Source organism: Balaenoptera acutorostrata, chromosome 17 (assembly GCF_949987535.1).
Source record: "Balaenoptera acutorostrata chromosome 17, mBalAcu1.1, whole genome shotgun sequence".
NCBI classification, from domain to species: domain Eukaryota; kingdom Metazoa; phylum Chordata; class Mammalia; order Artiodactyla; family Balaenopteridae; genus Balaenoptera; species Balaenoptera acutorostrata.
In genome coordinates, this window is record NC_080080.1 from 64,177,155 (window position 1) to 64,194,755 (window position 17,601).

The 17,601-nt window shown below is 40.8% G+C and overlaps 1 protein-coding gene across 5 annotated transcripts in view; it reads left to right on the forward strand.

Moving 5' to 3' along the window:
- The window catches only part of JPH1 (junctophilin 1), a 78,408-nt gene extending 65,986 nt beyond the window's left edge, over positions 1–12,422 (forward strand). Inside the window, exons 4-6 of one of the 5 annotated variants that reach the window (XM_007185066.2) lie at positions 1,649–2,289; positions 9,830–9,925; positions 10,551–12,422. In XM_007185066.2, coding sequence (XP_007185128.2) covers positions 1,649–2,289; positions 9,830–9,910 — 722 coding nt within the window. In that variant the 3' untranslated portion in view covers positions 9,911–9,925; positions 10,551–12,422. The other 4 variants (XM_028167181.2, XM_007185065.2, XM_007185067.2 and 1 more) reach the window with 4 other exon arrangements.
- Positions 12,423–17,601: the final 5,179 nt, after the last annotated feature.

Here is a 17,601-nt window from a genome sequence, read left to right on the forward strand (position 1 = left end):
ATTTTCTATTTACAGTTATTACAAGATATTGGGTACATTCCCCTTGTTGTACAATACATCCTTGAGCCTATCCTACACCCAGGAGCTCTTCTACTCCCCCACCTAATATTGGCCCTCCCTCCCTCCCCACTGGTACCCACTAGTTTGTTCTCTGTGTATCTGAGAGTCTGCTGCTTTTTTGTTTTTTTCCCTAGTTGGTTGTATCTTTTAGATTCCATAAGTGACCTCATATAGTATTTGTCTTTCTCTGACTTGTTTCACTTAGCATAATGCCCTCCAAGTCCATCCATGTTGCTGCACATGGGAAAATGTCATTCTTTTTTATGTCTGAGTAGTATTCCACGTGTGTGTGTATAAAACCTCTTCTTTATCCATTCATCTGTTGATGGAGGCAGTATGTGTTTTTAACAATTTTCAGGATAATTGTTCTTCAGCCCCTCTGGGCTGAGAGGTGGGAGTAGAGACAGGAAGGGAAGCGAACAGATGCAGTGCTCTGGAGTTGACAAGAGCTGGTCAGCTCCTGTAAGCAAGTTGGTGGGTGATTTCTTCCTTGATACTCCAGAGATGACATTGTCAGCTCCTGCCCTTTTGCAGGGAAGAGGGCCAGCTGGACTGTGTGACCTTGACTTGACTTCCTGTGATGAAAAATGGCTGATGGGTGAAGTGGTGGCCAGAGGATGCGCAGGACCTAGTTACTGGGGAGGGGCTGAGGGGCAGAGTGCCTAGAAAGAAGGGCACTGCCTTGGAGCATGTCTCTGACCACTGGCCTCCTTAAGCGCTCACTGCTGGTACCATCTTGTGATGCACATTCTCCCCACTCCCCACTCCCCCCAAAATCTGCCCATAAAATAACAGTGGCACCAGGGTCCCTTTTTTTTTTAAGTGACATTTTTTTCTATTTATGAAAATAACATATGATAGTTACACAATTCTAAAGTACTCAGAAAAAGAAAAAAAAAAAAATCCTGAGACTACAGAGCCAAAGACAACTGCCTTGTCTTGACTTTGATGCCTGCAGAAACGCTGCTGATGCAAATCCAGGCTGTGAAGGGACTCCGAGTAAGTTATCTTGTAAAGTGTAACCCAAAGCTCAGAAGTCGTTCCTAACTAGGCAGTTTAAAAGCTCCTTTGATGAAGGGTCATTAAAAATATGTTGTCTGCATGTTCTCCACCTACAGTGTAGATACTTTATTAAACATTAATTAAGTGTTCTAATATATTACATATTAAACATACGAGTCGGTTTATTTTTGTATATGAGTGTATACTCTGTATTTTAGTTACACCGTGTAAATTTGAATGTTCAGATTAATTACGGTGCTGTCCCCAGCGCTCCATCCATGTGATTTCTGCCTCTGTATTCTACCAGCAGCAAAAATCAGGACTGTTTAACTTTTGTGGCTATCACAGTAGTGTAAATAATGGTATATATTAATTTAAAAACTTTTCATCAGTAAATAATCTTTTCTCCCAGGGAATGAAACATCCTTATGCTTATAGTCAAAGCCTCGTAAATATGTTTAAAACAAAAAAAGAAAAGGCTAAGCTGATTTAGCAAAAAAATATATGAGTAGTCATGAGGAACAAGCCTTTATGCCTTATTATTTTTTTTTATCACCTTCCCTTGTGTTGTCCCCTTTCTCCCCAGGCCCAGATTATGTCAAACAGAGATTTCAGGAAGGTGTAGATGCTAAAGAAAATCCAGAAGAAAAGGTCCCGGAAAAGCCACCTACACCAAAGGAATCTCCTCATTTTTATCGCAAAGGCACGACACCCCCAGGGTCTCCCGAGGCAAGTCCCAAACAAGGCGGCTCTCCCTCCCCAGAGCCCGTGAAGAAGCAGAATCCCAGCTCAGGGGCAAGACTCAACCAAGACAAAAGGAGTGCAGCCAAGGAGCAGGTGACGGCCACCGTCAATAAGCCCTTGACCTCCAAGGCTCCCACGAAGGAGGTGGGAGCAGCTGTGCCCCACTCCAGGTACTCTGGCCGTCACCACGTCCCTAACCCCAGTAACGGGGAGCTGCACACTCAGTACCACGGCTACTACGTGAAACTGAACGCCCCCCAGTACCCCCCGGAGGACGTGGAGGAGGAGGAAGGGCCAAGCCAGTCTTCCTCGGCGCTGGTGCACAAGCCATCGCCCAACAAATGGAGTCCCCCTAAATCTGTGACAAAACCAGTTGCCAAAGAAAGCAAAGCTGAGCCAAAAGCTAAGAAGTCTGAACTTGCTATACCAAAGAATCCAGCAAGCAGCGATTCGTGCCCTTCTGTGGAAAAAGAAGCCAATTCGGTAAGTTGTGCGAGACGTGTTTTTCTCTCCCTTTGCTCCTTTTGGTTCTTTCAGGTGGCAGCGTGGGGCGTCTGCGCCTTGATGATGACGATTTGCACCTAGGTTAGCAAAAGTCCCCGGGAGCACCGGGCTGTGTAGAGTAGAGCCTAGCACTGGTAGCTTGAGCCACAATGGGCTCTCGGGCAGAAATTCCTCTGTGCTCACTCGGCCACCCTCAGGCTTCATGCAGGTAGGCTGACGTGACTAGCTTGTTGCAGCTCCACTTTTACAAGCCTTTACCAGCATTTCTTGGTGAGCTTCATGGTAGCTGTTGAATTCCCTGGCGGTCCAGTGGTTAGGACGCTGCACTTTTGTTCCTGGTGGATTTAAGGTTCTTTCTTCGTTGTGAAAGAATTCGGAGACAAAGTGATAGATTTACTTAGAAACACACTCCACAGACAGAGTGTGGGCCATCTTGGAAGGCAAGAGGCTTCAAAATATGGGGTGGTTCATTTTTACGGGCTGGTAATTTCATAGGCTAATGAGTGGGAGGATTATTCCAACTTTTGGGGAAGGGGTGGGGATTTCCAGGAATTGGGTCACTGCCCACTTTTTGACCTTTTATGGTTGGCCTCAAAACTGTCATGGTGCTGGTGGGTGTGTCATTTAGCATATGGTAATATATTACAATGAGCATATAATGAGGCTCAAGGTCTTCTGGAAGTCAAATCTTCTGCCATCTTGGACCTAGTTGGTTCTAACCAGTCTTTGTCATGTACTATGGCTATATCATTCTTTTAAAGGTTGTGCCCTGCCCCCTTCTGTCCTGTTTCACGTTCATTGCTGAGGGCCAGGGTTCAATCCCTGGTCAGGGAACTGAGATCCCACAAGCCATGAGGCACCACCAAAAAAAAAAAAACAAAGGACTACAATGGTAGCTGTCTTATTAGCTCTGGCTGCTATAACAAAACTACCCTAGACTGTGTGGTCTAAATAGCAAACATTTATTTCTCACAGTTCTGAAGGCTCAGGAGTCCCAAGATCAAGGCACCAGCAGATTCAGTGTCTGGTGAGAACCCACTTACTTCCTGGTCCATAGAACACAGGCCATCTTCTCCCTGTGTCCTCACAGGACTGAGAGGAAACAAGCTCTCTCTCTGGCGTCTCTCCTTGGAAGGGCACTAATCCCATCCTGAGGGCTCCACCCTCATGACCTGATTCTCTCCCAAAGGTCCAACCTCCAAATACCATCACATTGGGGGTTAGGGCTTCAGTGGATGAATTTGGGAGCAGGGGATAGATCCAAACATGCAGTCCCTAACAATAGCTAATTCTGAGGGCTGGGAAGTAATCACAGCCCACCAGCCCCTGCCACTGTGCTCTAACCAGGAGGAGGGCTCCACTGCCATTTGCTAAGTCCTTAACCTGCCTTTTGACTCTGCACCCACAATGGTCAGCATCTTTAGACAAAAGAACATCTTTTCTAGCTATTATGAATTATTCTCATAAATAGTGTGGATTTTATTTAATGGCCAGGCTTTGCAGCTAGAACTTTTTCTTTCCCATATGAGAAGTGAAATTTTTCAACTGTTTAAGAAAATCACTTTGGTCTCTAACTCCTCCGAGTGTCAGTGCTCCTAAAATTTCAGTTTTCTGGTAGATGCTAGTTTTATTATGAGTCTGGAGCATTTAAGGTTTTTGTTATTCAACCAGAAAGCTTTCAGGTATTGATAAATATCAACATCCTCATTCAATGAGATTTGTTAATGATAAAAGGAATTAGTATTTTGTCAAATTCTGTAGAATTTATAAAATCTGAAGCTAAGTAATTTTTGATAAAAAGCTGACTGATCTGTTGACTTAGTCATATGCCTTTGGAAAAGATTGTAATTTAGGGAGGAAGCCATAGCCGACCCAGTATTTACTAGTAATTTCAGAAACATATTTGCATAAAGGTGTGGATTAATATTTTGGCCATCAATACAACCATCAATTTCTTACCTTTAAGAAAAATTTTTCTTACTGTTCTATCTACTCATAGGGTTAAACATTGAAATTCATTTTTTAATTAACTTATATTTGAAATTTCTTAGGTTTATTTTGCTAATATCTATCAATACAGGTTCCCACCTTTTTAAAATTCTCACCATTTTAATTATCTAAATATAAATAAATCAGGTTAACATGATTAACTTTCTGAGAGTTAACCTCCATATAGGTAAATGGTTTTCAAAACAATAATTTTGAGACTGTTCAGTGAGCATTCATCTTTTAAAATATTTTAACACTGGTATGTCAGTATCCTGATATTATAACTGTCTGTGCTAATATCATTACTGAATTTGTTAAATGTGATAACTCACTTCTCATTTGGCTTTCAGCATTTACAGCCATAGGTTAATAAAGCCTCACATACGTATTAGTATTGGTTTGCCTGATTTACGAAGGGGAGATTCAAGCAATGCAAGGCTATATCGTTTATACCTTTGGGTACCCAGTAGTGGGGTTCAGCTGATTTCCAGAACTCCCCAAGGAGAAGTGTGTGCCCCAGTGTTCCTCATATTAGATGAGTTACCTAGTTCTTATCTGTAATAGTCTTTCTGTAAAACGTTACTAATAGGTATATTTGGTAAATTCACAGCCTTCTTGTTTAGAAACAGCATCTGTCTTACGAATGTGCAGAACAGTCGGATCCTGGGAGTTGGCCAAGCATCGTGCAGCTCTGCAGGCCAGTCTCTAGGGTTTCCCCAAACACCCCAGGAGAGAAGGGAGGCCAGCAGCTCTGCACCTCTGTCAGGAGCTGGAAGGCAAGACTGAGTTGGCACCTTCACGCGGAGAGTTTAACAATGAACCTTCTCTTCCTTAATAACGTAAAGCTGCCTCTCACACCCCTTATCACTGTTTTCTTCACAGAGAGTTAGGAAGTGACAAAATCATCCTAAAGGTAGTCGGTGAATGACCTTTAAAACAAAAGAGCACTGCGTACAATTTCGAGGTAAAAAGACACTGTGTAAGTTAGAAGTTTACAAATAACAACATGGAAATTGATGGAAGAGTTCACACTAAAGCAGACATTTGAGGGGAAGCAGACTGAATCCATCTTCGGGAGCAGCTGTGAGAGATCCACTCTGAGTCAGTATCACCGTCTGTAGGGTGGCTGACCAAACAATCTGCACAATTTTCGGCAGCCAGCTTACTGGGACAGTGCCGGCTAGCGGCTAACGGTGTGGCCTCTGGTGCCAGACTGCATAGGTTCACGTCTCAGCTGTGTTACTTACCAGCCCGATGACCTCAGGCAGGTTTCTTGACTGCTCTGTGACTTGATTTCTTCATCTGTACCTGTATCAAGGGTTGTGGTAAAGATTAAATGAGTTGCTACTTCATAAAGTTCTCAGCACAGTGCCTAGCACAAAGTAAGTACTCAAAGAGCATTGACTGTTAACTGAGTTTGCTTTAACGCTAGTTGGAGCATAAATAGTTCATAAATATTCCAGCAGGTTTTGACCCACCCTCAGGATCACCCTGGATATTGATCTAGAAATCCAGAGACTCTTCTGGGACACAGGCAGACACTTAGGGGAAGGGAAGCCCTGGCAAGGATCACTCTGCAGCGTCCCTCCAGCCTGTGACTCCTGTGGACACAGGTCCCAGGAGAGCACATTCTATGGGATGCCAGCATTTTTTGTAGGATTTTGCAGTATGGCAGCTTGTCTAGGAGGCAGTAGAGGTATCTTTAGAACCTTATCATCAAATAGACTAGTGAGGAGTCTTCTCTTTAGGAATCTCAACTCCTGAAAACTACCTGCACTTTTCTGTTAGCAAGTACACCGGTCAGCCTCCGGGTTTGAGATTTACCCGACCTTTCTTCTGAATTGTCGTAAAACCTAAGGCATTCCTATCCCTGTTAGATCAGGTTTGAACCACACACACACACACATTCAATAAGTACATATAATTAAACTTTGCTTTTTCCATGTTTTTGGAGAAGTTTGAGGTTTAACATAATCTATACTAACTCTTCAGAAAGTTCTTCACAATTTTAAATAAGTGATAGTATCTTGAAGAAAAAAAATTTGAGTTAGAACATCTTTCCATATTTTGACTTCCTGCACTTTATTTTCTAACTGCCTGCAAGTTTCTTCCAAACAAGACTCGCACTTTGCCCTGCCACAGCTTCTTTTATTACACCTGTCCCAGTCAGTCTTGAAAATCAAGACTGATTTTTTTTTTTCATTTTGCTATTTTAAGCTACAACTGGCCACCACAGTCATATTTATGAGACTTCACCTTAAAGCTTTCCACCCTGCACCCAGCCCAGGTATCTGAAGAGCACAGAGGTCACGTCTTGGTATCTGCCTATTAAACATAGCATCCCAGAATTTATTTTTTACCTGGTTGCTGTTTGAGTCTTTTATTGCTGGTTTACCCTCATCTTTCATCTTTAAAAATAGCTTTATATAATGGAGCTATACTAGTAGGATAAATATACATGTATTTGTATATTAGAATATATACGGGAGAAATACATGTTCAATAGTGTATGTATATAAATATATACACACACACAAGCCCAAAATACTAACCAATTCAAAAAGGTTAGATGAATTCATAGACCCTTATAAGGATTTATGAAATGGGAGTTAAAGGTCCAGGCACACCTTAAGTCTTTGAAAGTAGCTTTACTGAAGGTGCTCTATTATTCTGCTTTCCTAGGGTCCGTGTAAGTCACTGAACTCCACACTGTATTGCTCTGACCCTGTTACTTTTCTTCACCTTCTTTCATATCACTGTCTTTAGGAATTATGAAATGAAATCCACTCACCCAAAAGAGTTGAGACGATCCCCAAATTCTTAACACATTCATGAGCAAGATCTAATCAGTCTGTGTAGTAATAGCATTTCCTTCATCTCCATGCTGAGTAATAATGTTGAAAGATCATCTCAATTATTTTCTGAGTTATAAGAGTTTCCTACATTATTTATATGTTCTAAGTTAACCATAATTGAGGAGTTACATAGGTTTAGAACACAACTATACTAAAAGAACCATTGGTCATTATCAGGATTTGATGTTTTTCTGATACTACAGTATCATAGGATGTAGATGAAAATGCCATTTTAAAGAAGTTGATGGGAAATTATTTTTAAACTAAGGCCTGTGGGTTTAATAGAGATAAAAAGAACATGTAGCTCTGAAGTGAACAGACTGAAGTTTAATCCCAGTTCTAATTTGTTCAAACTGGCTTGAGTAACCTTGGGCAAGACACTTACCCTCTCGGAGCTTTGTAAAATGGAACTAATAGTCACTGTGAAGAATTAAGTGTTTGTTTTCCTCCCATTTACTTGGGGTTTAGGAACTAGGCTTTTTCTTCTTCCTAACAGTCCCTACATCAAGGGCACCCATTTTTATTCCTCCTGTCTCACACCCTGATTTTATTAATCACCCTGTTCCTCATTTAATACAGTGAATATATCAGTTCAACCACCACCTCCATAGCACTTGGAAAAGTACCAAAAGATTGGTTTTCATTAAATATTGGTTGCCTGGATGAATTGGGCAGCCCTTTATGTGTGGGTGTAGAGTGGTGAACAAGGTCGTGCCCCTGTGGAACTCAGTCTAGGGGGAAAGATGGCAGTTAACAAGAAACGACAATGAAGTATGAAGAGTTAGGGTAAAGAACAGGGTACGCTGACCTCTACCAAGGAGGTTGTGACCTCATCAGAAAGGAGGCGTCCTTGAAGGACATGAGACTCAAGCCCTAGGTCCTGCGAGATGAGCACTGGACCAGTGGCAGTTCCAGTCTCCCTTACTCACTTACCCACCCCTCCCCGCAAAAAAAATCACATCAATACGACACTTGAGGACTCTGACCCAGTTTCACTGTAGTCTCATTGGATAGTCAAATATAGTACAACTGTTTCCTCATCTGTAGAATGAGAATAAAACTACCTACCCAACCTCTCTTATATGGCAAGTTTTAGAACACTTTTAATGCTACTTAAGAATTAGACACGGGCTTCCCTGGTGGCACAGTGGATAAGAATCCGCCTGCTAATGCAGGGGACACGGGTTGGAGCCCTGGTCCGGGAAGATCCCACATGCTGCAGAGCAACTAAGCCCGTGCGCCACAACTACGGAGCCTGTGCTTTAGAGCCCGTGAGCCACAACTACTGAGCCCGTGTGCCACAACTACTGAAGTCCGCGTGCCTAGAGCCCACGCTCCCCAACAAGAGAAGCCACCGCAATGAGAAGCCCATGCACCGCAACAAAGAGTAGCCCCTGCTCGCCACAACTAAGAGAAAGCCCACGTGCAGCAACAAAGACCCAATGCAGCCAAAAATAAATAAATTTATTAAAAAAAAAAAAAGACACTATTTTAATAGTAAATACTAAGATCGCGTCTTTGTAATAAAGATGGCCGAGCACGGGCAGATCTAAGAAGATGGGTCATTATAAGGTTTCTTTGTTTTTTTAAAAAAAAAAAAAACAAGTAAATTTTGGGTACCTTGGGCGATGTGGTATTTATTATAGCAGTATTTAGCAAAATAGGACTCTGTCATTTGTTAAAATGTAACCTGATTTCTGAAATGTTGTGGCTTTAAGCAGAGGAGTTAAAAATTAGACCTGCACAGGGGCTTCCCTGGTGGCGCAGTGGTTGAGAATCTGCCTGCTAATGCAGGGGACGCGGGTTCGAGCCCTGGTCTGGGAAGATCCCACATGCCACGGACCAGCTGGGCCCGTGAGCCACAACTACTGAGCCTGCGCGTCTGGAGCCTGTGCCCCGCAACGGGAGGGGCCGCGATAGTGAAAGGCCCGCGCACCGCGATGAAGACCGGTCCCTGCACCGCGATGAAGAGTGGCCCCCACTTGCCGTAACTAGAGAAAGCCCTCGCACGAACCGAAGACCCAACACAGCCAAAAATAAAGAAATAAATAAATAAAGTAGCTATTTAAAAAAAAAAAAAAAATTAGACCTGCACAGTAATTTCTGAAAGGGCTCAATTTCCCACTTGCAGCTTTTACCTTAAGGAAGGGATAGTATCCAAAAAGAAAACCAGGAAAAGCAAGAGTCAAAGAACCGCATTTTGAGTTTTTCCTAAACTTTTCCAGAGCAGCCTCTTTGTCCTGCAGATTTCACTCTCCCGTTCTAACTGCCTTTACGAGGAAATGATTCTTCCTTATCCGACGACTTACACCTTAACCTTAACAAAAATGCGTATCTAATTCCCATCAGTTTTTAAACCCTTTATGGTGAGCTGTGTCTCACCCAGACTGTTGCCCAGTGTTTCGAGGTGAAGTCGATTATTTTTTAAGTCGTTTTTTAGGTTTAATCAAGACCGGATTCATCTTTAAGTGAAAGTTCAGAGATGGCCCCATTTAAATACAGCGTAGCTATTTTTAGTTTATACCTTTTGGAACTGCCGTCATTCTTCATACCTTATTTACTGCAACTGTGTTGGGTCTTTCTTAATATTTTTTGGTAACTGGTTTTGTGAGCTCATTTATCTACTGCTATCAACATGGAAAAGTGACACTTGTTTTGTTCTATTTCGTTTCCAGGGCCCTAATTCAATCATGATTGTCCTCGTCATGCTGTTGAATATTGGGTTGGCAATTCTTTTTGTTCACTTTCTAACTTGATTGGAATTAGGAAAGGTAAGAATAGCCTTAATTTCTCTCTAAAATCACAATATATAACTTTTTTTTTCCCATATTCAAATTTACTTTTTTTTTTTTTTTTTAACAACTACGTATTGTCCTTCACTTTAATTTTGGCTGTGCCTGAATGTGATTCAACATAGTTACTTAATGATATAACTGTTTTGACCCTTCAGTGAAGTCATGACAACTAGTGGTGTTAGCCCACAGTTCTCTGCAGTGGTGTCATCAGCCCTTTAAATGGTACGCCCCGGTCAGACTCAGACACAGGGAAGGAGGCTTGGAATTAGGATGGGATCACCAGAGAGAGAGAGAGAGAGAGAGAGATGAAACTTGGAAAATTCAGCCGGAGGACCCGTTCGGTCCCCCTGGGAATGCTTTGGGGTCCTCTGGGAGCTGAAGCAAGCAGCCATGTTGGAGAGCAAAACTTAATAATCATTCTTTTTTAAAATCTGCTGAAGCAGCCCCATCCGGCGAAGTTCCTGGCATTGACTACTCCATCTGTCCTAGCAGAGTGTGACTAAACTGGAAATGTATGGAGCTGCAATTTTTTTTTTTTTTTTTTTTTTTTTTTGATGGAAGTCAACAGCTGCCTTACTATTTTACCATCTGACGTTTCTAGTAGGGAGCTGGGGAAACAAACGACTGCCCGAGGAATGTGGTCGGAGGATTGTGTTGCTGTGGCCATGGTTCCAGCATTCACTCCTGTCTCATTAGAAGAAGTAGGTAGCAGCATCACTCACCAGTCTTATGCCATGACCTGCTGCTTTCTCATCTCCTGGAACGCCCCGGGAGAGAAGGTTTCGTTGGCTTGTGCACGATTATGTTCATTTCTGCTGTTTATTTAAGTCCGACGTATAGTCATCTACAACACGCGGTCCTGGCTGGATGAAGCACATGTGTCGCATCTCAAGGAAAAGAAACAACAGAATGCTAGAGAAAATGTGTTTCTTTTGATAGCAATACATCATTCTTCATGTCGTTTAGTCTTCCTAAACCTGTAAAAGGCTATTTAAAATTTAGCAATTTGAAGGCATTACACCTACCTAAGAATAATTTAACTTTAAACATTTTTAACACTACTGAGATGAATTATTTACGCACTTAGGAGGTGCTAGATTTTAAAAGCTGAAAGACAACAGAATTCTAAGAAGTATCGTCAAAACATTGCATGGATTGCAGTAATCGGTGTTTAAAGGATTCAGTTTCACTGCTGACGTACTTCACCAACCAAATAAAATCTTGTCAGTAGCTATGTTAATTCCCATGAAAGTTAAGCAAGATGCTATTAATAACTGCTCTTCTTTTTTTTTTCCCCAAACTTAAATTTTTGTTGAATACATTCAGGTAGAGCATAAAGCTTTGTTAAATCAGTGCTTCTCAATTTTACGCCTTTCATGTTTTTCAAAGTCCTTTTGTAATTGTATTTCACATTTTAAAGGCTTAGACAATTTTTAAGTATCTGTCTTTTGCAGTCCTTTGTTATTCTGACATAATCTGATTTTTCTGCTGTTTTATAATTTATTCTTTATTACTCAGAAGCATGCTTATTTAGAGAAACTACGTGGTCTTTATAAAAATAATTATTTGAAAAGAAAATCAGGGGAGGTAAGTTATCTGTCCAATCTTGGTAAGACGTTATTGAGGAGAGGGAGCTATTCCTAAACATTTTCACGATCTGCATGGTTTAATCAGATTTTTACCTTATCTGCTGCGGTTCCGATGCAGAAGAGACAATTCCCATATTAGCACAGGTGTGGACTGAATGCTTTGTCACCTGCAGGGCAGTAACGCAGTGGTGTTTTTTGCAGAAGTACAATATGTTGAGAATCCTGGGTGTGACCAATATGGAATAAAGAAGAAAGCAAAAAGAGAGCAAATAAAAATTACAACTTGTATATTTATTTATTTTTTACATTTTGCTTTGACTTTTAAATTTAGGAAGTATACGTTTTTACCCAAGAAACGTTTCAGTTCCTGCGTCAGTCTCAATATTCTCACTGCTCCTTCCTAACCCCATAGCTCTTGATGCTGGGAAAGCTGATTTTTTAAAAAAATTAAATAAAATATTTAATCTTAAGTGTTTATTTCGAATGTGTAATGCTTTGGAAATAATGGGTAACAGATAATAAAGGATATGTTTATAAAGTGAGCATGTTGGTTCCATTTATAAATGTATGTATGATTTATAAGCTTTTTTAAAAACAAAGCTCAAATTGTTGGTATTTTTCTAAAATGTGCACAGCTGTATTTTACATGAAAGGCTCTTTCTAATGGGTTGTTATACTGTACTCTACATTTTGGACAGCACATGAAGTCTGCCAATGTACTTAATAAAACATGACTTTGTTTATTTAAAGTTTCTTGCTGTGAAAAAGAACTCCCTAACTGCGAGTTCCGTTATTTATAATCCTTGAAACCAAAATGTATAATGTACAGTTTTCACAACTGTATCTGCTCTAATAAAAAAAAAAAAAGTTGGTTATTAATAAAGTTGCAGGTGTGTTTCCTTTATGAGTAAATTACTGTCTTGAGTTATGTGGAATTTTTGGCTGGTGATGGCGGTGAAAGAAAGATATGCTGAGAAATTAATAATAGAAATGGGGGGGAGCAGTGCTCAAAGAACCCACCTGGCAGAAGGTCTTACGCTGCACCATTACGTTTTTTCTTCGTCTCTTTCATCTTGGGCCTTTGGAATAATTTTGCAAAGTAAGATTCATCGCTCTGCTTTACTGTCTTCGTTAATTGTATTAGTGCCTTATCCCGGAATCTGCTCCTGTTTTTAAGGAAAACTTAAAGATGGAGTAAGTCTCTCTCCTGCATGGGCACTTTCCAGTTACAGTTTTTGACCATTGTGGCCCAAAGAAATTACTATGTTGCTCTGGCCCCTGCTGCTTAGGTCCAAAGTGCAGCTGAATAAACTTGCTGCCACTAGAACCTGCAGCCTTTGAAGCCATCCTCGGTGCTGGTGTCGGCTAGCTCCGTGCATCAGCAGGCAGCCTGTGAGGTACAATAAACGGACCTTCTCCAGAACAGCTTCCCACGGAGCTGCCACGGCGCTTTGAAAATTTTTTAAGTTAGCCACTCCTGTTGAGGGCTGAGGTATCGAAGACCCCCACGTAAACAATGCCCGGTTACCGCCTCTAGGTGTTAACAGATTTATCAACTCACATGATTCATCTCCTAGCAAATCCTAAGAGAACAGAACACAGAACAGACTACTTTGGAGCAGGCGGGAGAAGCACAGGGTGCTAGAAAGATTATTGACTCCAGATTCGTGTCCAAACCACATGTTTTGGTGGCTGAAGCCAAAGCTAGGGTGAAGACCGTGTGGTTGGGAAATCTGGAAAATATTCTCCGTGCCCTTTTCGTACAATAACTATTTCAAGAGTCGTGGTGAGCAGCTTCCTGGGCTCAAACTGTGCACTCGCAGCCCTCCCCCAGGCTTTGGAAAGCAGTGTAGGCTCTTCTCTCCAACTTCATAGGCAGCTGTGGACGTGGCATATTCTGCCAGGACAGTGTAACGATCCATCAGGCCGTGTTCGATTATCCCAGGTGTATCAATTACCTGTGTCCAACATTTCCTCCTTACCCCCAAAGTACCAGAAAGGACTTAGGATTCTGTCATAGCCTCTACAGGGGTCTGACATATGGGAGTAGGAGAAAATATCAGCATATATAGAATGCAGTGAATACTGATGAATGCAGTGAACATGGATGAAGTTTTGGCTGTGGTCATGATTGATTGGGGATTCTTCTCTAACCTGTGTCCCTGGTTTCCTCATCTGTAAAATGGGTATAACCATAGCACCTCATAGGAGGAGGAAATGAGCTTATTTACGTTAAGTGCTTAGTACAGTACCTGGCGCATAGGAACTGCTTTGTACCTGTTAGCCTTTACTAATTGGAAGAACTAGGGGAAAATTTAATTCCTGTGTCTCAAACACATTAAAAAAATATAGTAAGATCCCACTAAAGGCCTCTTTATAAAGGTTAATTATGCCACAGGTCATATGTTTTTTCTTCAGTGGTAGTCATTGAGTCTCTCTCACTGTGAAAATCAAAGGCCACACTTACAGAGCTCCGTCTCTACACTAAAATGTGATTTTTAATATAGTAGGATACGAGACATTTGCTTTACAAAGAACTTTCTCGTCTCATTAGAGTCTTACAAGGTCCCTGTGAAAGATTTCCTGCAGGTAAATGACTTGCCCAAGGTCATGTAGCCAAAAAGTTATGAATATTTGTATCAGAGTCCCAGATATGACTAAATGCTGTGCTTTTTCATTTCATATATTGACTGGCATCATTCCAGACTATCATACTGATCAGCCATGAAAAGGCAGAAAATATGAAATTCAAGGTAACAGTGTGGGTTGAATGAGCCCATTTCCGTAAGTTCCTGAATGCTACTCAGTCGATGTAATTATAACAGAGTCTATCAAAAGTTCTGAATAAGGTACTTAAAATCCTAAATGTTAAGTGTATTTAAGTTTCCTAACTTTCAGTTAGGTATTTATATAAGATGTTGATTTTTGAACCTTAAAAAATACTAAATATTACTAATAAATAAACGTTTAGTTCTTAAGTGCTATCTTGCTTGGTACTTTGGAGTAAGAGGCATATTACAAATGAACTTGGTGTGGGTTGTGTTTGAACCTGATCTCTAGGATTACCCCAGAAACTGCACGTAGAAGGCCTAAAAGATTTAGATATATATCATGATGTTCTTTTGATACTTTATCTTAGTGTTCCATAGACTTGCCTTGGTATTCTCTTGAATCCCAAGTCGGATTTAGGTAAACTATTAGCAGAATTAACACAAGTGAGGGCCAGAGATTTGGTCAGCTAGTGATTGATAAGGCTGTTTGCTTACTGTGGTGAAGAGTATTATCGATCTTTGAAAAGAATTTTGGAGAGAAGGTGTGGAGGCAGAGATAAAATCAGTGGAAGATGACCGCAATGTTGATGTACAAGTCTTCCCTTGTCCCCATCCTTGCCCCAAGCAAACTCATTCATGAAATAATCAAGAACAATACTGAACATTCAGTGGAATTCATGATGATACTTGCTTCAGGGAAAGCAGTGGAAGAGGGCTTTAGTTTAAGACTGTATGTATCACATTCCTGCCACTTATTGCACATATATGAAAGAAAAGAATCTGATAGTTAAGTATCATGTCCCTAATTCAGTAAAAGTGGAGGCAAAGGTGAGAAGCCAAAAGTCATCTAATTTTCCCATGTTCTAGGCATGTTTTAACGATCGCTCTGACCACTAGAGCAAATACCTAGAAATCAGGTAGCTGTTTCCAAAGGTGATAAAGGCCAAGAATATGTTCAAACGTAGCATCATTGTGGAGCTAAGAGGTGGTGGACCCCATCACCTAAGAACTAGGCGTGGCATTTGAAAAGCAGTTTTATATCAGATAACTGAACCAAATAAAAGTTAGGAGAGGTTAGAAACCTACAAATCCATACAATATTCAAAAGGATAAACAAGTATCACTTAAGTCTTGTTATTCATCAATCCACTGAAACCAAGCAAGAATTTGGGAAATAATCTCAACACAAGAAAGCACTAAAGAATGAAACATATTTGTGCTTCAAATAAAAGTTTTGGTGTTAACTACATCCAACGGGTTTTGTCAGGATACAACAAGTAATGTGAGGAATTCTTAATTTTTTTTTTTATTTCTCATTGGGCACTAAGAATATTTCCTTACTTTGCAATTTGGCTTTCTTCTATTAGAATTTTTGTGCACTGAATTATCTTTCCATTTTTTTCTAATAATCATGTCCATTTTTTTCCTTCACAAAAGAGTATTACTAACCAGAATAGATCCTAGCAGACTATAAGTTTTTATTGGTTTACTCTATAAATTTACCTGTACTTGTGTTGACTTCCAAAGACTACCTGAGTAAATTATAAAGGAAGTACTCGAAACCTATTTGCTGCCCTGCTCCAGGCCCTCAGGAGTTTTCACGCTGCCTGTGTGTTCAGTACACTGCCCAATGCCCTGTGCCCCGGGAGGCCCCAGCTCTCCATCTCACCTAATCGTAGCATCACTCCTTATCACGCTCCCCAGACCAGGGGCAAGCTTAGACACACACAACGCACCAGCGCAGTGTGACAAACAGGCCAACTTAACTGAGGATATTAATTCCAATAGAGAAGCTCAAGAAGGCCTCAAAATCAGGCACATCACCTTCTCAGGTGCGGTTTTATGAAACCGGCGACACACCTCCTTTTGAGTCGTCCCCATATTCACTGGATCTGCCAACACCAAACATCTCATGTCCATCTGGGGACCCTCTAAGGATACTTTTGGTGTCTGTAAAATGGAAACAATAATATCTGCCTCACAGTGTTTTTGTAAGAAAGTAGGTAACTAAAGTCAGGTTCTTGGCACCTGGTAGACTCTCAACATATAGCAGGTATGATTACACTTAACACTTTCACCTTTCTTAGCAATGTTTACTTATTCCTTCATCAGTAAACTTCTAGGCCCAAGATGGACTCTTTCTTGCCAAGGGTGCCAGTTCAGCAAACCGAAACGTAGATAACTTTCTAGTCCCTGCTCTACTTGACCAGAAACACAATATATACAGTCAGCCAATCAACCCCCAAACATCAAGCCCACCTAGACCTTCTCACCCCAAAGTTGACTCTGTAGCTCCAGCCAATTAGATACGTTCAGTTTCTCTTTTCCTTGTTCTTGATTCTTCATCCTATAAAAGCTTCCTACCTTCTGCCCCATTGTGCAGTTCTCCAAAAGAAAACTATCTACTTCATCAAGTGTAAAATAAAGTTTGTTTGTATCACCTAAATTGTTTTCTTTATTCTTCATGATTACTCAATTCATGTTTGTTTACATTCACTGAAATGAAATTCTTTGGCTAATAAGTATCAGGTCCTGCCCGAAGGAACGTATCTGCATAGAGAATCAGTTGTACTTTAAATCATTTAAATGAGTTCCTTAATCAAAAGCAAAAGGCAGACAGTTAAAAATCAAAGCTTGTCATGATCATCAGGTTTACTGCTGAGTATTGATGCGTTTCTCCTAAGAAGCTTAGGAATGTTTAATAATACGGAACACTCATTATATACACTAGGTACAACTATTCATTAATGTCTATTGATCACAGAAACTTTATAATAAATGATACAGTTAAGGTGTACTAGAAACGAGCTTGACAGAGGCTTGCCACGGTGATGACACTCTTGGCTGTAGGAGCGAGCTTCCTGATCCATGTAGAGCGTCAAGATTTTCACTGATACACAGAAGTGTGTTAATGGGCCCCGCTATTATGTTTAATCCCTGTGGTTATGAACATAGGCAAGTGGCTGTGCCTTTAAATTAAAATATATTGAATCAGAAATAACAGCATGGCAAAAACAGCATCATGTCAGATCTCCCAGAGCTCAGGAGTTAGTGTAGCATGCATTAGTTTATAAGTTGTCATTAATATTTACAGAAAAAGAACAGAAAAGAGGGTAAGAAGGTATCTGCTCTAGGTCAGTGGATAGCCACGGCCAGATAGCTTATCTCAAACCCTGCATTCAGCTAAAGGTGGTTGCTTTTCTCCAAAGGGTAACAGGAAACAGTTCTCCTTCTTGAAACATCGTATTCACTATTTTAAGGAAAACCTAACATTAGATGAAAGTCACCTTCT